General features: G+C 40.4%; 1 protein-coding gene across 1 annotated transcript in view; it reads left to right on the forward strand.

Annotated features, from left to right (window-relative positions):
• Positions 1-22,424, forward strand: part of LOC113027985 (protein kinase C-binding protein NELL1) — a 301,737-nt gene that overhangs the window by 255,533 nt on the left and 23,780 nt on the right. Inside the window, exons 15-16 of the mRNA XM_026177879.2 lie at positions 4,419-4,514; positions 19,580-19,720. Coding sequence (XP_026033664.1) covers positions 4,419-4,514; positions 19,580-19,720 — 237 coding nt within the window. The remainder of the gene's footprint in view (positions 1-4,418; positions 4,515-19,579; positions 19,721-22,424) is intronic.

Consider the following 22,424-nt stretch of genomic DNA (forward strand, 5'->3'; position numbering starts at 1 on the left):
GGATTGGGTAATTGGTCATGATCGACTCTGGGCTGGACCAATTACAGCCGAGGAGACGGATTTACCCTCCCCCTTGTTTAGCAATCACGTGATTTTCGCGCATTGCATGCCGGGCACTAGTGGCAAAACAATCCAAGTACCGCATCAAATGCAAGCATTTGCAGCACCGCTAAACGTTCATTCTCCGGTTCCAATACCTTCTTGTTTTTTCTTTGCCGCACAAAAAAGGAATGTACAAAACAAAAGGAGAACAATGCCGGTCCGTACAAAGACAGACTCGACGAAAAGACAAAGAAAAGATACGAGAAAAGCTGCTGTGTTCTTAATTATACATAACGTTAAGCCTCAATATAATTAAAAGGGGTGAATTGTGTAAATGTTCACTTTCCATACAGCTGCCATGAACAGGCAAATAATTAGCTGTAGAGACTGTAACAGGTTTTTTTTTAATAATAGGCTATAAACATGTGCTCTAAAAGTGGCCGTTCTAACACGTACTTTATGGTAATTGAGTCACATTTAGTGCCTCAAGTAGTCACTTGATGAAGTGTAGTTTTCAGCAATTGCATAGCAACTTAATTTTTCAGCCTCAGAGGTTTCTCATTTTATTATACTGCATTTTTTTAAATGGGAATCACTGACAGGTATTGCTTTAATTTTTGGGGGCTGGTACTGTGTTTCACTCAAGACAGCAAAGTCTTACACTAATCTTATTCTTGTTATAATATCGGTTTATTACAGTATATTTAACTTTATCAGTCCTGCTTAAAGGCTTTTTTTAAAAGCCAGCTGTTGGACTGGATTCCACGCATTTACTCATTAACACACTATTACCAGTAAGCATGAGCAAAAGTTCTGGATTAAAAGTTTTAGTGTTGGCTTAATTCATCCAGCTATTTCTTGACAGGAATTAAAATACTGGAGGCAACTTGAAACCGAGGCTTGTTTTTTGGAAAGAAAACTACTGCCTTCAGTCATACAGCACGCCCACTCCCAGTGAAGCCCCCTCATCTTTGGAAGTCATTAGTTCGACAGGCAGGCGGCATTATGCTGATGGCGGTGAAATGATAATTAGAGTTGGAGATAGATTGAGTCAATATAAGTGTAATTAATTTTTAAGTGTGAGGTTTATTAGTAGAGAGGCGATCAGGCCACTAATGAGGGCCTGATAGAACTTCTTAAATAGTGCAACCAGATTAATAGCTCTAATAGCTTCTGGCAGTAGAATCTACTTTTATTTATTTGCTGCATTTGTTTGTATATTTAGGCCAACACTGGGTTGATCATTTGTGCTGACAAATGAGCTTTCTGTGTATTCATAAACCAAATGGAGACAAGCTGCTGCACAGATTACACACAGATATTACACTCACATACCCTATGTCTGTGACTTTAAATAGATTTTTTTTTCTGCCCATTAAGGCTCATCTTTTTAATCGTGTCATTAATTAAGCTTAGAAATACTTAATGAACTTGCTCAATTAAGTCTGCCCTCTTTTTTGGTTTAATCCTCGCTTTAAGCACTGACTGACTGTCCTCTCTCCCTGCACCCACCCTTTACATCTGTTTTGTGGAGGATATTTCTCTGCCAGCGCTCCTCAGACATCCTCTTCTCCTTTGTGTTGGTGCTTCACAGTGTGTACACTCGTTGAACAAAATACAGCCATTTCCGCTGCTAGCCTGCTTCTAGGAAAAGGCTGTAAGAATGTTGGGAACACATGCGCTCACATGAGAGATTTCCAAATCACTGCTAAATGAGGAGCAGTTACTTTAATTATTTTAGATTCTTCCTTGCGGACATGGTTTGCAGACCGATGACCTCTAGTGTTAGTGAAAAAATGATTCTCTTTTAAACTGTGTGATAGTGTTATACTAATATCAATCAGGAATTTACCCTGATATATACCAAGAATTAATTAGGCCAAGAATTAATTTTCAATCCACTGATCACTGTTTACAAATGCTGGTGGTTTATTATTTGAAAAAAAATCTAATAAAAGGCTAAAACATCTGATGATAGCTGTGATTGCATTCCAGCAAATAGCATCCTGGACCAAACTCAATTCATTTGAACTGAATCAGCTACACAAGATGAACACCAATGAATTCTCACATTGCCTCGCCACATAACCCCAGACCACAGTAGGCCATCTCATCAGTACTGACCTTTCATGGAAAACAACGCCATATTATCAGTAGAAGAACTGTAAAATCTAATAAGCTACCAGTATCTAAAACAAATGCAACCTCACTGCATTAGAAGAACTAACAACAGTTTACTTCAGATAGCTAAATCAGGCAACCTGTTCATTGTGAGTGCCAGTAAGCAGTACTAAATGAATTAGTTCAACTGGCGTTTATGGCATAATTAACAAATTCATTTAGTATGACTCGCTCTGAAAAATCAAGTCATTCAAAGTGCTGTGACCTCACAATGAACAAGCTGCCTTAACTGACGCAAACTTAAATGAAGGTAAAAAGTTTGCATATATCTTTAATAAGTGTCAGCAACTTATGACGTCTGTCAAGGAGGTTGTGTTTTTGTAGTCTTTGCGTGTCACTGGTAATCTGTAAATGCAATAGCTCAAAAAGTTTCAAAGGAAATTCTGATGAAACTTTGTAGGGGTGTAGAGTGGGGTCATATTAGTAAATCTATTAAAATTTGACATGCATCCATCAAGGTCTTCAGGGTCAACTTAAAAAGCCTTATAACTTGTATGTGTTGCCAACATATAGAAAGAACCAATGTAAAGATTTTAAATATGATGTCAAATTTGACCTCTGACCTTTCCTTCAAGGTAAATACATGATCTTAAGGCCAACAATAATATAATAATAATCTTATATATAATCTTCTTTGGTTTTGATAACATATAGGCATATAGGGAATGATTTATGGGGATAATAAATGTCACGTTACTTTAGACCTCCAAGGTCAAATGAGGTCAAAATTCCCATAAAATCTCTTTTATCTTTAAAACTATACTTAAAATCCTACTGCCTTTGTTTTATGATACTCATATATGGTAAATAAATGGTAAATGGCCTGTATTTATATAGCGCTTTACTAGTCCCTAAGGACCCCAAAGCGCTTTACATATCCAGTCATCCACCCATTCACACACACATCCACACACTGGTGATGGCAGCTACATTGTAGCCACAGCCACCCTGGGGCGCACTGACAGAGGCGAGGCTGCCGGACACTGGCGCCACCGGGCCCTCTGACCACCACCAGGGTGGGGATTATAAACATAGCATTATAGTTTGCTGCCAAATATCATGTCACGTTTAGCCTCTGACTTTCCTATTTCACGTCTGCTTTTCTTTCAAGTTGACCCCAAAATGTGTTATACATCTAAAGAAAGTATAGTATTCAAGCAGGGCTTTTTTGAAACAGTCGTGTCAATCTTTTTGCAGGGCACTGGAAAATGATCAGAGTTTTCATGTAAGCACTTGTGTTATATTCTTGCTTGGCACCGTGGTGGAAAAGTTATCATAATGACCAAGCACAAAAAAAAAGAAGTGAGGCAGAAATTCAGTACGTGCTAGGATTTTATCACATTGAGGAACAACAGCAGCTCAGGTGGTGCTGCAGGTTGTCCTTGACACAGATCTCATCCTGATGTTCAGGTCAGCTCCTTGCACAGTTGCCATGTGTGTGAGTGGTTGAAACTGTAAAGTGTTCCTGCTGTTATGTTGATAGATAGATGTGCTAACGTGAAATCGGCCCCATTTGCTAGTCGCACATAATAAGAACACATATTTTCCTTGCTGCATTTTGTCCCTTTGCTGTCCAATAGTCAGTAAAAGTGCATGCATCCACTGAAGGATACAGTAGAATTTTTAGTGCCATCTGGTTACTGGTTCTTTAAACGTGTTTCACTTTCCTCAGTCGCTAACTTGGTCTGATTTTCTGAACTGTACAGTAAATGTGCTGTAAAGCTTAAAAGGCAAAAGACAGTCATTTATCCGTTGCTCGTAACAAATTGCAAAAAAATGCAACTTTCTCCTTAAAAGGCAACACAATGTTCAGCCATCCTCCCAGAAATTTGATAGTTTTTTAGCTGCCTTTTACATGACCACTTGAAAGCACACTTTTCTCTCAGATATAAATCTGAGGCAAGGTTACAGTTTTGATCTGTCTTTTTTTTTGTCTTCTTTATAATGAACAAACACTGCAGCATAAAAACCACCATTTCTAAGCCCGTGTGAATGGTGAGCGTGAGTAGTCCCTCCCAGAACTGTTAACGCATCTTGTAAAGATAGTCAGGGGAGCTTTTTGTAGCGTGTAATGCTTTTACAACATCACAAAAACCGCAGGATTTCAAAGGCTTTTCTGTGGCTGTGCTATTCGGGTCACAGAAGGGGGAAAACACAAAAAACTGAACTAATATATTTTTGGTTTCTCTTTCTAGCCTTCTGTGAGGAGGGATGCCGAAGCGGCGGGACCTGTGTGTCTCCCAACACGTGTGTCTGTCCCTCGGGATTCACGGGACACCGCTGTGAGACAGGTAAGACCTGAGGACATCACCTGACCCCACACCTCTCATCTGTCCAGTTTGTTCAGCCGTCTGTCCCAATTAAAATCTGACACGAGCATCACGTTGTTTTTATTGACTTTCAGGAATGACATCGGCAGGATGGTCATTAGATGTTTTCTTTTCCTACTTCACTCTACACACACACACACACCTACACACACCTACACACACACACACATTTTCATGCTCTGGCTTTAAAGTGTTGTTTAAATTGGACACTGCAGAGATTGAAGCTCCCAAGAGAGTCATAGAAAGAGTCAGCTAATTGTTCCCTACCTTCCTCTTCTCCTTCCTTCCACCTTCTTCCTTTCTCCCTCTCCTTTTTCACTCTCCCCATCATTTCCCCCAGTTGTCCTTCCTCCTTTCTTTTCTTTCTTTTCATTTTCTCCTCCTTTGTCTTCTAACTTCTCTCGTTTCTCCTTCCTTATGTCTTTTTCCAGTTTTATAAGCTACTTCTCTTTACCTCTTTTGCTTCCTTTCATCCTCTGCCCTCCTTCCCTGACCTCCTCTTGGCTCTCCTCTGCTTGCTCATTTTCTCCTTTCCTCCTCCACCCTTGTCCTTGTCTTTCTTTTTACCCCCCCCCCCCTTTCCATTTTCTCCCCAGATTCTGTTCTTGCTTTCCCCTTGCTCTTTTTATTCCTATTAGCTTACTCCTTTACCTCTCTTGTCCATCTATCTCTACTTACACAACCTCTGTCTTCCTCTCGCTCCTGTCCCATCCTCCCCTATGCCATTAAACCTCCCGTCTCTGTGGTCTAATTTCGCTGAAGTGATCAACCTGCTCACATGGAGCACAGGAGTCACGGGTCAGCTATTTGTAGCATGTTGCCATGGTTTCTCTTTAGATAGGTCAGACAAAACCTTCATATTTTTACATATTGAATACATCATTTGTGCTGCTGTCAGTCAGCCTCCTAATATGTAAGTGTAATGCAGAGGAAGATTCTCTTTGCTGTTTTATTTTGTGTGTGTGTTATCTTCATCACACATTTTAGACCAGCACCAGTGTCTTGAAATTAAATCCACACTGTGCATATTGAACTGATCAGACTTAATTAGGCTGTATAGCACATCTTCATTAGGAGGGAAAAATCTATGGGCATGATAATTTAACTCATTCCAAGTCTGATCTCAGAAAGCAGCCTAACTCTGAAGGCTCCAAACTGTAGTCAGCTACTCATGAGGATAACCAATCAATTAAAAATAAAAGTTTCAAGACCAGACAAGAAAGAAAGGTATCGTGCTTGAAATCATGAAAGACAGAGACACTATTGGTTTGATTTCAAATGTTCATAAGGCTTAATTTGTTTCCTGCACTGGGTCTCCCCTGGTGACGACCAGTCTGCTGTTTCCAGCTTAAAAATGGATCCCATGTTCTTTTAGGACACGTCTCTCCCTGCGATGCTCTGATCCAGAGTATACCCTTACTGTTTGGTCAAACATCATTCTCAGATACTCCCTGAAGATTGTGAATCAAATGAAAAAAAAAAAAAAAAAAAACATACACTTTATGAGCCAAATGTCTCAGTACACACCTGTGTAGCATCCAATCATTTGTTCAAACAAGAGGAGGCAAGACGTGTTTCCAGGTTTAGAGAGAAAGGGGACTGTGCTGTGTCATACATCTATACGCTGTACCACAGCTTAAAGTCTGGACCTCATTAAACATGTAAGGCAGGCTTAAATTTCTACATGCAGATACAGATACTCGGGTTGCAAAGACACCGGAAGGTAAGTTACACAAAAGAGAGACATCACTGCGTGACACAGACTGATCCTCCACTTTTTTCTCTCAAATTCATAACAATCATGAATCTACTAAAAGAATAACTTCCATCTCTATGACCTAACCACAGATCTGAAAAGGAATGTAAACGGAAATTCAAATAATATTGCCTGCAACATGTTTTTTATCAGCTCTGATTTCGATGTTACATAAAATTACTGAAATATAAATTTCCACATTTAATCCATCGTCTGCTATAAGAGCACAGAATGGCTTTAAGAGCATATGGAAGTAGCTGGGCACACATTCGATGATATGCAGAAATGGACAACTGGTTAATGGGATGAAAGGTCTTGCAGGTCCGAAATGCCGAAACATGATTTATTTTCACTACATTTTAGTGTATTGACCATGAATAATTTTGTCTCTATAATATTGAACTTTACTCAGTTTCTCTATGGACTCTATTATATTCAATTGTTAATCAAATCAGTGTTTTTAATTTAATTTCATTCATCAGTGGTATGAAGAAAACAGTTTGATTGTTAAGGTATATCATTATGAATTGTTTGAAACATGCAATTTTTCTATGTAGAGTCATTTAAATGTTCAATTGGAGGTGCACGTGAGAAGGCTTTTCTTTTCGGGGGGGATAGCATTCAGGAGGTAGGACATAGGACGGCCGCTCGTGCGATGCAAATTACTTGCAGTGTTCTGAAATAGGCACAAATCAACACAATTAGACATCACACAGACGTTGTACTGGGGGGCTGGCAGGTTAAAGACTGTTTAACTCTTTTCCCCATAAAGACATTTGACAACAATGCTAATGAGCGTCCAAGGGGGAAAGTGTTTAACGGTCTTTAACCTGCCAGCTCCCCAGGACAAAGTCTGTGTGATGTCTAACAGTGCTGATTTGTGCCTGTGTGAAAACAGTGCAGGTAATTTGCAGCTCGCCAGTGGTCGTCCTTTAAGTTTTAGTTAATTCTGCGTATAGTATTCATATTAAGAAAACATGAACAAATGCAAAGTCCATTGAAAGTACTATCCCTGAAGATCCTTGCACTCCATGTGCAATATATAAAGACAGTATGAAATAATCTTAGATTTCATGTACATACTGTACCCGAACAGGAAGCGGTAGAAAAAAAGGGAAAAGCTTTGCTCTCATTTGGAACAAATTCTTTTTGCTTTTATTGACTAAGGTGGTTGCTGGATTGTGTGACTTTAGAATTGAGTGCATAACAATGTTTGTTCTATCTAAAAGGTTTGGGGAAAAAAGACTCATCTTTGTATAATAAGGACAGTTCTCTACCAGCAGGTTATAAAAACCTGGCAGTCCTTTGAATGTTTTTTATGTTTTGTTTTTTTTTCTCACCAGCCTCAGCTGTGTGGGTGTAAAGTTTGCTTCGTCCCAGTTTCGGCCTTTTGAGTCTCTAGCTTTGTGCTACATATTTGTCATGTTCCATCACTGGCACTGGCCTGTGGTGTTCTCTGAGCTTAAAGAGTCAGTCCATCTTTAACTTGAATTTTTTGACTTTGTGTTCAGGTCATTCATCCTTAAATTTTTACAAATGCATTTTGAAATAAAATACCTTCGTCTATGCCCAAATTTCTCTCCTTTATAGAGCCGAAGACTGAAGTCAGTGTAGTTTTGATTCACTGCTCCTTCTTCTGGAATTCGTTTGATTAAAATTATTAAATTAACCCTTTCTGCTTTTGCATCAGGAGATATATTCCAGATTTTATCGCATTTTTAGTCACATTTTTTCTTATAATTTCCTCCTCTCACAGCCAAATCTTCAGCTTCAGATTTTCATCTTCAGTGAGTTAACGGCAAACAAAGTCACCACCTGTCTCATTTAAATTATTAACTTATTTTCCAACCCCTTAAATTTGTAGCTAAGGAGGAAAAAAAATCATATGATTTCCTGTAATTCTTGGCTCTGAAGATTTGAATCATTGATCTGGTAATCGGTAGTCATTAGCATGCAGGGCATGTTTTGAAAGGCAATCAGGCAGAAACTAATTAACTCCCCTATTAACAGCATCAAATATCTATCAGTTAATTAACGTGGCAGTGAAGCTTCACAGCCGTGTTCTCCAAGAATGCAATATTATATGCAATAATATACAGTATCTCACAAAAGTGAGTACACCCCTCACATTTTTTAAAATATTTTGATCTTTTCATGGGACAACACTGAAGATATGACACTTTGATACAATGTAGTTAGTATACAGCTTGTATAACAGTGTAAATTTGCTGTCACCTTAAAATAGCTCAACATACAGCCATTACTGTCTAAACCATTGGAAACAAAAGTGAGTACTCCCCTAAGTGAAAATGTCCAAATTGTGCCCAAAGTGTCAATTTTTTTTTTTTATTCAATTTAATTCAATTTTATTTATATAGCGCCAAATCACAACAACAGTTGCCTCAAGGTATTTTATATTGTAAGGTTGACCCTACAGTAATGTTTGGCAACAATTATTTTTCCAACACTGCCTTAACTTTGTTGGCCATGGAGTTCACTAGAGCTTTACAGGGTGACACTGCAGTCCTCTTCCACTCCTCCATGATGACATCATGGAGCTGGTGGATGTTAGAGCCCTTGCACTCCTCCACCTTCCATTTGAGGATGCCCCACAGATGCTCAATAGGGTTTAAGTCTGGAGACATGCTTGGCCAGTCAAGTACCTTTACCCTCAGTTTATTTAGCAAGGCACTGGTTTTTTTGGAGGTGTGTTTGGGGTTGTTATCATGTTGGAGTACTGTCCTTTGGCCTAGTTTCTTCAGAATGTCACAGACAGTGTTGGCCAAGTTACCTGAAAAAGGTAATTAGTTACTTTATTACTTAGTTGCTTAGTTACTTTTTTAAAAACTTTTTTTAAACATTTAATATTAACATTGGAGCACGTTTGTGCAAAGGCTGTCTGCCTTTCCAGTATTCAGCTTTCAAGAACTACATCTTACTTGACAAAATCTCCTTTTGTGAAGCAGTGTTTGCAGCGTCTGAAGCTCATTATTATCTCTGAATCCATTTTTTACAAGAGAAATATTCCGAGTTGAAACTCCGGCTGAAGTTGAATCGGTAAACATTTGAAGAAGCTCTTAAAGTCTAAGTGCTGAAAGGCTGTGAAATTAATCTTCCATGTGAAGACACCTTAAATGTAAATGACAAGAGGAGCGAGAAGTGTCGGCTGCAATCTCGCCGTTCAGAATGAGTGAAGTATTTTCTGATCTCCAACATTATATTGTTATTTCAGTTCTGTTTGTTCCTTTAACTGTATCCCCATTCACCTCTGCGACCGTTTCACAGCCTCAAAACTCAAAGTATATGCTATTGTAAATGATTTTTTTTAAAGATGGAAACAGTGGATGTAGGGAGGAAAGATGGAGATAAAATACTTTCATGTCCTTACAGTGCTGTCTGGGTTGCTGGAGTTTCCCCTAGAAGACTTGCCATAGGCAACGTGTAAGAGGAGTGCAGAGGGTTCTTGTTTTACCTCTGTGCATGACATATTCTCTGTCACTGCATTTCATTCTCAATCTGTCTACCCATCTGTTGAACTCTCTTAGTATCTGTCTCTGTTTCTCATGTACATCTGTCTCTATCTTCTGACTCCACTCCTAACTCGCTCTCTGTTGCCCTCCCCTTCTGTGCAATAACGCTGCTCCACTGACACTCGTCTGTATACTGTAGCTCAATGAGAGGTTGAAAACATCTAAATATAAAGCCAGCGGGAAAAGAGATGATCTTACTGCTGATCTTTTCATCTTCTCCCACGTTGATGTGTTCTTCGGGGCTGCCTGTCTTTCTCCAGTGGGCTTACATAGCTGCCAGTGATCCACATTTGGACCACTCTGATTTTACTTTCTGAAAGTCTTTACACCAAAGGAGTCAAAAACATAACAGCCGGCCTAGGAATGAACTCCCACTTCATATATATTCAACTTCATTGTCAAAAATAGCATAGTTTGAGTATGTAATGTACTAGAGTATGTTCTGCTGGAACAGAGCTGACAACTTCTGTTGTCAACAGTGTGACTTTATAAGAGAAGCAGCAGAAACAGCTGTGGGTGAAAACCAACCATGCCAGTGTCACTATTCAAGGTTTATGGTCCAATATCTCCTAAACGTTACATTAACCTCAAAACAACACATGAGGATTAGGTTAAATTAGCTAGAACTGAACCCCCGCCATTCATACTGAAGCCTCATTTTGAATAAATCACTGTAATGATTACATGATGAGGACTTTTTCTGGAGTGTTTTCACAAAATTATTGATTCAGACTTAAATGTTATTTAGGAAACAACTTTGGCAATGAATGCTTCATGATCGACAGACATTGCTGAGCAATCACATTTTGGCTTTGGTACATTTAGGGTTAAAAGATGCTGGCATCTAAGTAAGACAAGTCTGTACACATGCAGGTAATATATAACTACAGTGATTTTATTTAAATGTGGCTTCTGGGTGTGCTGTAATGAAGTCAGGAAAAAAGAAGAAAAAAACTACAATAAATGCAACCATTTCCAAATTGCTGACATCTGACAGTTAAGAAGTATCAGTATTAGTAGCAGTACAGGACAATGTAAAGTTAGCAAGTTAAACCACTTAACAGTTTAATTGGGTGAGTATGCTGACTGCTGAACCACTGCTGAACCTTGCACCCTTGTACACCAGACAGTTACAGCGGATGACAGGTTTGATTTTTCCTTAGCGCCTCGCACCCTTTACATAGGGACTTTTAGTTCCTTTGGGTGAAGGTTTCTGGTCACAAGCAAAGTGATGAGCAAATTATAACTTTGTGTCTTCATGGGTGACATCATGCTCAAAATCATGATCATTATTAGTGCTTGTTTTCGGTATTTTGTGCTATGCTTGTTTATCATCTGTTGTGTATTATGCATGTTAGGTTGGCTGACTCACGACTACAGAACTAATTACCAACGGGTACAAATAAAGTAACCTGAACATGAACTTGTTTAGAAGTGCACACATGGACAGCTGTGAGCACCAAGGATGAGTAGTTGTTGTTATTATGCTTTTTCCTGCCTCACCTGGAGTTCCCCTGGAGAGCAGATGTATAGTTGATGCCATTGTAGCGTGATGTCTGCATGAACGGGGATTACATTGAGCCTTGCAGTCACACTACGTTCACATAATTTATATTACTCAAACCCGCGGGCTTGCAGAATATAAACTACAACACAGCAGTTCTTTAAGTGACAGGCTAAGCTCTTGTGTGGTCAGTCCACTGCTCCCTTAATCCAACATGCTGTTAGCTTTAAGCACCGTTACTGGTCACGGACCATCAGGCAGCAATGAACACAAACTCTGGTTGCCGTCTCTGTCTAAGGACACATTAATGTTAATGCGCCATGTGACATTTTCCATGATGTTGTGTTAGTAGGTTAGTAGGGCTGGAATAGCTGTAATTATGGAAAGCTCAAGAGGCCAGAGGATTCTCTCAAGTGCTTTGGGATTATTTTAACTACAGTATGTTTGGGTTAATTCCAAGTTTTCTATCTGAGCTAAAGTGCACAGCTCTTCACAATCTGTGTTGTCATAAAGTTCTCATTACTCACCGGGAACATCCACACTGGGCAGAAGTGAACTTGTTTGTATTGTAATAGAAGGAAACAGAAGGAAACATGAAATGCAGTCTGCTCTCTTTTTCTTTTTGTAGCTATAACAAAGATTTATGGGGTATATTTATGTGTGTACTCCAGCATATTGCAACTCATACAAGGTCATCTGTCCACTTCACTTCCACAGACAAAGAGAATGGAAGGCTTCCCACACTAAAGCATACTTGTAGACACACAAGAGCTTCAATATAGCTTTGTAAACTAGTGTACTGAGCATCAGGAAATATTGAGTGTGCGCAAATGAAATCAGGTTTTATTATAGTTAAATAAAAAAAACTTGTTAGGCAGGTGATGGATGGCATGTTAAATAATGTGTGCTTCCCATAAAAACAACCACAGAGACCTGATTTTTCTTTGTTTACAATTGCTTCTGTGAGGGAGAAAAGAGTCTAAATTTCTTGGGAATGGAGCAAAGGTCCTAAACTGTAGGACAGGCTAATTCTGAGCTATGGCTAGGATTACATAGTTTAAAAGGTTCTTGTTAAAACCTGCTAAAGGGGATAAGTTACCTTCCCTGCTTACTGTCTAAAATCTAAACCTGCACTGACTAGAACTAGCAAAGGATTTGGGCAATTCCCCGGGGCAACAGTTCACATAGAGGTAATGTGTCTGTGAATGCCATGGAGACAAATATGATGAGCTGGCGATATTTGGTAAAATATTATCTATTACAGATTGTGTGTTTGTCTTAAGTCAAATGTTTGTTTTCTATGGGATTTTGTTTATTTATTTATTTATTGCCAGTAAACCTCTTAACCCTAGAACACTATCGCTATAAATAGTAACACAATCACTAATGCCGGGTGATTTTTACCCGATATAATATAACCAATAAAAAGTAATCAAATATATCAAAATATGACAACACATGAGAAATTAGAGTGGTCTTCTTTTACTTTCAACTGTGCCATGTCTAACAAAATGAAAAAAAAAAACCCTCCTAAAACAAAATAATGGCTCTGGAAAGCTGGTCTTTGGTCCACCCATTCCTGGGACATTTGAGACTTCCCTGGTGAAGGCACAGGCTCCTCGACACGCAAACAGCTGCAGGAGAGAGAAATCATGTAAATGTATTTGCTCGGGTATAAATCACCCAGCGATAGTGTTCTAGGGTTAAGGAACTCTCAAGCAAAGCCAGCCAACTTTGAGGTGATGCTGTCTTTTCACAGATATAGATCCAGTTGCTGAATAAAGAGGCTCTTACCAAAATTTGGATCTGCTCTAGAACATACATTTAAAGAGACAGAAGCTATCACACAGAGGTTAACAGTTGCTGGGCCTTAAAGTTTTTAGGAAAGTTCTTCAACCACTTTGGCAGAGTTCATTTCAAAGCTGCCTCTTTGTGCTGCCTGTGAGGGCTTCTTTTGTATTTGCCATATAAACAAACTAGGGAGTAAAATAGATCACAAAGAATGATCCAAAAACTAGCAAAATAAAAACAGTAAGAGAAAACCAAAGGCAGGGCAGCCAGGGGAATGAAGAAACACAGACTACATATACACACCAGGGAGGGGGATAATGAGACATGAGTGAACTGAGTAAAAACAATCACATAGGTGGGAAAGGGAACACAGGGAAGTTAAAAACAAAAATGAACAACAACATAGAAAACAAAAAGAAAGCCACATGATGAAATATTTTTAGCAGGACAAAAGGCCCCGGGGCAAACCCAGGACACGCTTGGAACGCCTTGGTGTTCCCTCGAACAAGCTGGGGAGGTGGACGGGGAGGGGGAGGTCTAGGCTTCTCTGCTTAGGCTGCTGCCCCCACAACCCAGACCCAGATAAGTGGAAGATGGATGGATGGATGGATGGATGGATAAATGGATGGAACAGCTTAAGGAGATTTTGTCCTCAAGAGAACCAAATACAAATTTACAAAGGTCAACATAGCCATAAACTTGACTCTTCATTATTGATTATTAGTATAGCCTGTCCTCATCCAGCCAAAATTGTACATTTGTCACTGACAATAATAAAAATATTGGAGGCTGCCTATGCTGCCCCTCACCCACCTATAAGCTACACCTTGGATATCGATTTCAAAATCCTGTTTTTGAGTTGTCGTATTCAGAAGCTCGGGTGTCCACACCCAAATGTGACGTTGCCATGTAAAAATAAGGCTTACATTTCTCCCATGCTGCAACAAGGGGAAAATCATTTTTACAGTCATTTTTAAATGTGAAGATGTTGAAAACAGTGAAATTACAAATCTGATAACAAAATAAAAAATAAAGTACATTTCAAATTGACCTTGCCTGTACTCTAGTGTCTGAATTTGATAATTGTATTTACCATAAAAGTGTTGATATCGTATTTTTTCATTTGGAATAATTTCGTAACCCAATCTAATAATAATTAAATCATTCCACATGACAATATATATAACAGAGATGACCGAAAAAATATGCAGTCTAGATGGGTAGTGGTCAGTTGGTGATCATTTTGTTCTTTCTTCCTGTTTCCTGGAATTAAAAACACACACACACAATAATAGTGTCCTAACACACATGCTTTTGAAAAGGTGATGATGGCAGTAAAGCTTTTATCCCATTGTTGCTGTTCTTCTTGTGTCCTCCTCATTCTTCACACCTTGATGTTGAGAGTCTGTTTACAACAACAATGTCAAATATGGAAATAATGAGCTTAGTGCATATCGTGAAAACCAAAGCCCTACACATTTGAGGAGTTTGCGTGTGTTGGGTGGCAGGAATTGAATTAGAGGTACTTGTTCTTTTTTGACAAGCCTCATAGTAATTTACCAGGATATGATGCGTACACTAAAGACGTCAAAATACAGGCCGAGCTTTGTAGATAACAGGAAATGAAAGACAAAGCTTATTCCTTCATTTAATTGAAAATAAACTTGTTCCTTAGTCACATCAGTGAATTCAAGGTGGGCTGCTGAAAGACACAGTGACAGGAGAAAACTGAAACATTACAGAGAGAAGGAGAAACAACATATAAAATATTCAAGTGAGACATCTGGAGACACGTTCAGTCTCAAACATTTGTTATTTCACAGAATACGTGATCGGCTGTGAGTGACAGGCAGTGGGTTTTACACGCCGTGTGACTCTGTTATCGTAGCAAGGTCATTGTAGGAACGAGCCTCACCAAGAAATGTGTTCGGCAAGTGTAGTGAGGCCTGAGCAGAGAGGTTGGGGCACTATGTTTCATTGCTCAGCCAAAAAAACCGCAAGTTTAAAACATATTAAACACTCGATCATTCCTGATGATCCTGAAACCTCAGTTATAACCTGCTTCCTCCTAGCTCATAGTATGTTTGGGGGTTTTTTAAATTAAAACCAATCATATTGTCACCGAGCTTGATGCAATGGCCATTTATCCCGACTCTGACTTTGTCATGTAACTGAAGCAGATTGTGATCAGTGCCTTTGTTCTTGTACAATACCTCAATTAGGAGTTGAGAGCAGGTGATTTGACCTTGATCAAATCAGCACCGCTGTGCATGTAATACGAAATCTGACTCTGCTCTTCTCAGAGAGAAAGCCCAGTGTAGATAACCTCTTGAAGAGACTTTTAAAACTAGAAATATTTGTCCCTACTGGTAACAATGTGAGGTTTTTGTCATCTTCTTTTATTTTTTCTGTATTTTATTCTACTGGAAAACCTTGGGTCTTGACATTGATATGCATATTTGCCAACTTACCAAGAAGCAGGATATTGCACCCTGACACATTGCAATTACAAGTCAACCCACATGACCTGATGGATTCTTTCCCAGTGCTCCAGTGCTAGAAACTACAAGACAATCTAATGTATCTGGGCTGCTTTGATGACATAAATGGGATCGCTCCACTATACAGTGCAGGTAGTTTGTTGTTGTGGCTGATCTGTGAATAGAATAGATGGATGACGAGTATTGCTTTAGTGTCCAAACTACACTGCATACTGTACCAAAGCAATCAGTCAGCCTTTAAAGAATCTGCTTATTTGCACTCTTTTGCATACCATCAGTTCTCCTAGCAACATTGCTATCAGTGCAGAATATTTAAGAAACTTTTTCAGACTTTTCTTCCTCTTCTAGCAACTGATGTCAGCTTTTGTCAAATAACTTCTTTGCCCTGTAGCCTGCAACGACCACTACCAGATTGTGGTCTGCCCATTGAAAATCACTGACCTATTCAGTGCATAGCTCACTGATGCAGCACAGTCAGAAGTGACACTTTCTTCTGTGTCACTTCTGACTGTGCTCCCTGTGTGCTGCAGCACTTTGGATTCCAAATGAAATACTGAGTTAAATTTAAACTTTATAGCCATAGCCAGTGAACGTCATAGATGATACTTTACAAAATCCATGTTGGGAGGAGGTGAGGGTTGATGGGAAGGTCAACAACTTTGGACAGCGATGCATTCACTGATTCAAGGTGTTTCTTTTAACCATGATAATTACATAACCTAAACAGTGTGTTTATTATAAAATCAAGTGCAGCTCTTCAAGGGAACAGAGCAAACCACAACATCCACTAAAGCAGTTTCTGTCACTGTTGATGTGTAACTCACAAGTATTCATTGCATTACCAAATTTTAAGTACAAACTATGTCCTAACGATGTACAAACTACTTTTCTTGCACCATATGGACTTTCTTTCTGTCTATGTCTATGTAGGACTTTATTGCTTGTACTGGACAAGATGACTAATGTCATGAAAATTCAACTGACTGGCCCCCAGTTACCATGTCTGTGTTGTTGCTGTGCTGTCCTAAAATACATCATTCTTAAACCATACAATCAATATCTGTATAAATACTTACCCTGCAGAGAAACTCAAACTAGGTGGCATAATACTGTTTGAGACTGACATGTTTCTAAGATCCAAACCAAGATGAAAAAACACAGTTAGGTATCATATTTTTTTGTAACCTTGTGAAGAAAATGAGCTTTTTGTTATTCAAATGCATTTTTAAATTTAAATAGACAATAACTACGGGAATTGGGAGCATTTCTAGCCAAAGATAGAATAAAAAAGACTTCACATGACTCACAGTGTAACCGGAAGTATTTTTTGTTGCGTGGAAAGACATTTTGGAATACGTCCTTTGTCATCAATTATGGAGCAATATGTTGGTAAGCAATGCTGGATTACTGTTATTAAGAAAGCAGACAGCACTCTTGCCTGTTATTTGTGTACTCTAGATTTTTCATAGAGGGCATTATCTTTTCAAATCCTTTTCCATTACGAAGATAAGCATGTTTACTGATGCAAAACAAAAAAGGCTATTCCATGAGGTCCAGTATTAATGATACAGAATACTGAGTTCTAAACTATATATGTGAGTATTAAGCATAAATGGATTTCAAATCTTTCTGTGATGCTAATTCACACTTTCTTTCCAGTGTTTTTTCCAAGGGCCTTTAATTTGAAAATTAACTGTCTGTTTTAATCAGTGTGGCTGTGTGTGTGTATAAACAAATGATTTGAGTGCTGCGTGGACTTTGTTTTTTATGGCTTTTTATGGAAACAATACAAATCTGGACAAATGATTATACTCTGACTAACCAAAGCCAGGTCTTAAACTATATCTGTCTACAGTAAATAAATATATGACATTCTTTTAAAAATTACCCTGTGGATCCAAAAACAATGTGCATAATTATGAAGCAGTTACCTAGTTTTGACAACACACAGTCGTTGAACATATGCCCCCTCGTGTACTTGCACAGTGCTGCTCTTTCTTTGGAGGAGTCTGCTTCTCTCAGCCACCAGTCACTTCTAATATTGGGTTGTTTAAGTGAGATGTCAGAGAGGGAATCTTTTGGTGTAACTTTGACCAGATCTTTGACCTGAGAGGCGGGCAGAGGGCAACCCTCCCAGCAGCTGTCACGTCTTATTACCTACAGTGCATCAGGCTACAGTGTTGAGCTCTCCTTGTGTTTATACACCAGTAAATATGTGTGTGGTTTAAAGTCCTGGGCAAGGTGTGTACTTTCACAACAGGGCTGGAGCAGTGCAAACATGACCGTTGTTCAAATACCAAATCAATTTTTTTTAATACCGTTTTTCTTGTTACAGCATGTTAACTATTAACCTTAAGCACGGTGGGATTGGTGGCATTTCAGCATACTGAAGTCAACGATGCTATAACAAAAATCATCATAGATGTCACTTCACAGTGTAACTGTGTCAGGCAGATAGATCCACTGCAGATGGCAACATCCCGACAAGAGCTGTAGTTTAGCCATCTACAATTTGGCTAAACATTACAATTTTTCCCTAGTCAAACTCACTCGAATCCTTACACATGCCCATTTTTCCTGGTTCTAACACATCAACTCTGAGGACTAAATGTTTACGTGATCCCTAAAATATCCCACCCACTAAAAGCAGCCAAGAGATAATTAGTTATTCAGTTCCCGTCAGTGGTCATAATGGTATGCCTGATTGGTGCAATGTATTATGGAACGATCTGGAGGCCTAACAAATTGAACACAATATTTTTCATGATATTTCTTCATCCAAGCCATCCTGTTAAAAAGGTTCACACACCTTTGTTAATATGATTTCTATAGAAGCTTAAAATATGACAAAATTGCTGTATCTCGGTTTTAGTACATACATGAACAATGGATTGCCCTGCCCTGTCACTGGCACTCTTATATGGAGCAAAAAATGTTTGCACTTTGCGCTTCCCCTTAATCACAGGCTTAATCTGCAACACTATCAGGCTGAACAAGACAAAGCCCAGCAGATTTCAGAAAGTGTGGATATTGACTTATTTTGATCATATTACCCTACACCAACAAGTCATGCATGGAGCTGCACTGATACATTGACATGCAAGAAACAAAATCCAAGTTTACAGTCAAGCAAGAGCTGCAAGATGAAGCACTGTATATTTGCCACTTACTTCTATTGCAAGCCACTTTTCTGACACATGCACTACACAGGCAACTTAGTTTTGGATCCCCAGCATTTTCACTCAGTTTACTTGCACATGTAGGTGACGCAGCGGTTGCTAAGGAAGTAGAGCTGCTGCTCAGTCCCCGGCTCCCCCACACGCAGGGCCTCAGGTTCTTTTCTAAAGATATGTTTCTCTTTTTTCAAGAAATATTGCCAACTGTAATTATCGTCATGTACTGGTAAATCATTTGAGTTGTCACATAGTGTGTACCTCCTCGAGTCAACTGTATATCACTGCTGGACTTGGGAAGATATTTAGGTTGTTAATTTTTACAGTGCAGTGCTCACACCATAAATAATGGATCAGAGAGATGTACTCTCCCAGGAAGGTGCAAAGACCTAACACCTCTGGGGTGAGCCTCTGTATGCATGCTGCACACCAGAGACAAAGTGTGAATGAGCAAGGAGAAGAAATAGAAAGGGGGAAAAAAAAGTGCGCTACTGGAAACAACTCTGCAGCCAAATGGTGTGATTTCTAAGAGACTTTGATCCCTGCTGCGGCAGACAAGCTGGAGATGTGTTTGGCTGTCTAATGTGGGCATCCGCTGACCCAGCTCTGCTGTCACGCAGTGGTTTTGTTCTGATTGGCTGAACCGCTGCAGATCAAAGAACAGGCAGAACATCAAATGACACAAAATGAGCTGAAGTTTCAGGTTTGCGCTTGTTGCCAGGAAAATGTTTTGACTGACAGTGATGTTGCTGCGTGTGTTCGTGTCCTCAGATATTGACGAGTGTTCAGAGGGCCTGATTGAGTGCCACAACCACTCCCGCTGTGTCAACCTGCCTGGCTGGTACCACTGTGAATGCAGAAGTGGTTTCCATGACAATGGATCCTACCTGCTCGACGGGAGCTCCTGCATCGGTGAGCATACACTGAATTGAAACTTATCACTACTGGAAACATCACCTCCTCAGCTTCTGTGTGCCCGCCACCTAGCAGCTGTAGACTCGTCTCTTTTTCTCTGTCTAATTATACTGTTACTGTCTAGCTTCCATCTCTAAACCTAAGCACAGAATGCGATGTTGTGTATTGGTTTAGCACATTTGTGTTTGATTTAACATGCCCTCTGTGGGACAACCAGTCTAATTAAAGGTCTTGTCACCTTTAGAGCTCGAGATCCGACCGCTTGGTGTAAGCTATTCATGGGAACACATGTCGGCCTTGTGCCATTGTTATAGTTTTTGTGTTGGTTACATAGGTTACTGTGAGGCTATTTCATGTAGAAGGTTGCTTTGAGCTAGTGTTTAGCAGATTTACACTACATTGCCAAAAGTATTTGCTCATCTGCCTTCATATGTATATGACTTGACTGACATTCCATTCTTAATCCATAGGGTTTAGGAGGTTTAGGAGTGTCTTTATGGGAATTTTTGACCGTTCTTCCAGAAGCAGATTTATGAGGTCAGTCACTGATGTTGGACGAGAAGGCCTGGCTCACAGTCTCTGCTTTAATTTATCCCAAAGGTTTTCTGTTGGGTTGAGGACAGGACTCTGTGCAGGCCAGTCAAGTTCTTCCACACCAAACTTGGTCATCTGTGTCTTTATGGAGCTTCCTTTGTGCACATGTTAGAACAGGACAGGGCCATCCCCAAACTGTCCTGTTTGGGGATGTTGTCAAAAATATCTTGGTATGCTGAAGCATTGAGTTCTTTTCACTGGGAGGGGCTGAGAACAACTACTTAAAAAAGAAACCTACCACAATCCCCCCCATCACCAAACTTTAGATTTTACACAGTGCAGTCAGATAAGTACCTCATCTATCAGATGAGGCATCCTATCACAATACCACACTGGAATTGTGAGGGACCAATTCTTTCACACATGTTTTTAGAAGCAGTCTGCATGCCTAGTTGCTTAATTTTATACACCTGTGCCCATGGAAGGGACTGGAACACATAAATTCAATGATTTGGATGGCTGACTGAAGACTTTTGGCAATATAATGTAGCTAATGTTTAATTTGATTAAGATCACATTTGTTAATAGCAACAGAACTTGAGTAAACAGTAGCTGCTCGCTGATTCCCGATCCTGTGACATCAGTGCCTCATTTTATGTTTATTTCCCACATTCTTCCTTTACAAGAACAGAAGCTCAGATAAAAAATTCTCAAGAAATTCAAGCCATTGCTTTGCTTTTTTTTTTTTTTTGCCCATGCACCATTGCAGAGTGTAATAGGTGTAGCGAACAGGATCGTTTGGCTGAGTGAAATGCTTTTGCCTTGATTTAACCTTTAAATCATATTGCAACATCAGCAGTCTGGTTTGATTTATTTACTTGAAGAAGAGAGGCACGATTTCAGTAGATTCCCTTCCAAGAGAGTGAGTTTCACTTCAACTCAGTTCTGAAGGAAAGCGATAAGAGAGATGTACCAGAAATGTCAGACTTTAACCAAAAACAGCTTTGCATCACATTAACACACAGACTGAACACCCACCTCATATTGCCACACTACAAATGTTTTGCCATTATGATGTCATATTTGCTCATTCAATTACTTACAGGTCAGCACAACCACCTACTACAAATATCATTTATGTTGGTCTCCAAAATACAAATAAAAACTTGAAATATCTCAAATCCTGCTCTCTGGCAGGTAGCTCCATGCCCTCCTGGGTTTTAAATGCACCTTAGAACACACATGCATCAACACTACAATGAGCGGGTGGAGGGAGGTTTGGAGTCTTCTCTCACCCCGATTCTCTGCGACCTGCTGGAGCGGGGGGGCTAGGAGGAGGAGTTGGCCGTCCGACTGCGGTCTGGAGTGTGGGGCCTCCCTGCTGCTGCGGAGTCGGGGCGGTCTGCCTCCCCCCACCGCAGGGAAAAGGGTAACACCACCTGGGTCTGGGTGCAGTTCCCCCCCCTCCAGGGGCAAGGGTACCTAGACCCGGGGCTTAGAGTACGCTTGGGGAGTGTGATCGTGTGTACAGCGTCTCTTTATGTCTGTCTCCACGTTGGTTGAGTGTGGAGTAAGTGTATATGAGAGCATGAGGGTGGGAATGGATGTTTGTATCTGTGTGTGCCTGTATGTCTGTGTTTATATGTCAGGTTGGGTGTCAGGCGCCACCTCTCTGGGGACATCTTAGGCCCTCCAAGGTATGGAGGCCTATCTCCCCCTACCACCACTTCCCCTGCCAGTGGCGGACTCCCTCAGACGTCGGTGCGTTGGTGGTTCTTTGTGTCTGGGGATGGGCGTCCGGGTACACACCGGCTCACTCCTTGGCGGCCGCTTATCGGGGCCTGGAGCCTGGGGCTTGCTCGGGCCACTTCGGAGGTGGGGTGCCCCCGGCCTCTCGGCCTGGGGCTCGGTCACTCAGGCACGGCTGGCTGCCGGCGGAGCTCACGGGCGCGTCACTGCAACTCCCCCTGGCTTCTGCTCCGCGGCTGCTGAGTGAGCCCTCATCTGGGACTCTCCTCAGCTCTTTCTGGGACAGTGGCGTGGCTGCCCCTCTGTTGGTCTTCCTTGGTCTCTTGTGTTCTGGGGGCCTCTGGATGTCTGGAGTTTTGATCTCCTCCTTACCTGCTTCATGCCCTGGAGGACGGGGCTGTGGCCCCCCCACACCCTC

This window comes from Astatotilapia calliptera, chromosome 1 (genome assembly GCF_964374335.1).
Source record: "Astatotilapia calliptera chromosome 1, fAstCal68.1, whole genome shotgun sequence".
Taxonomy (NCBI): Eukaryota; Metazoa; Chordata; class Actinopteri; order Cichliformes; family Cichlidae; genus Astatotilapia; species Astatotilapia calliptera.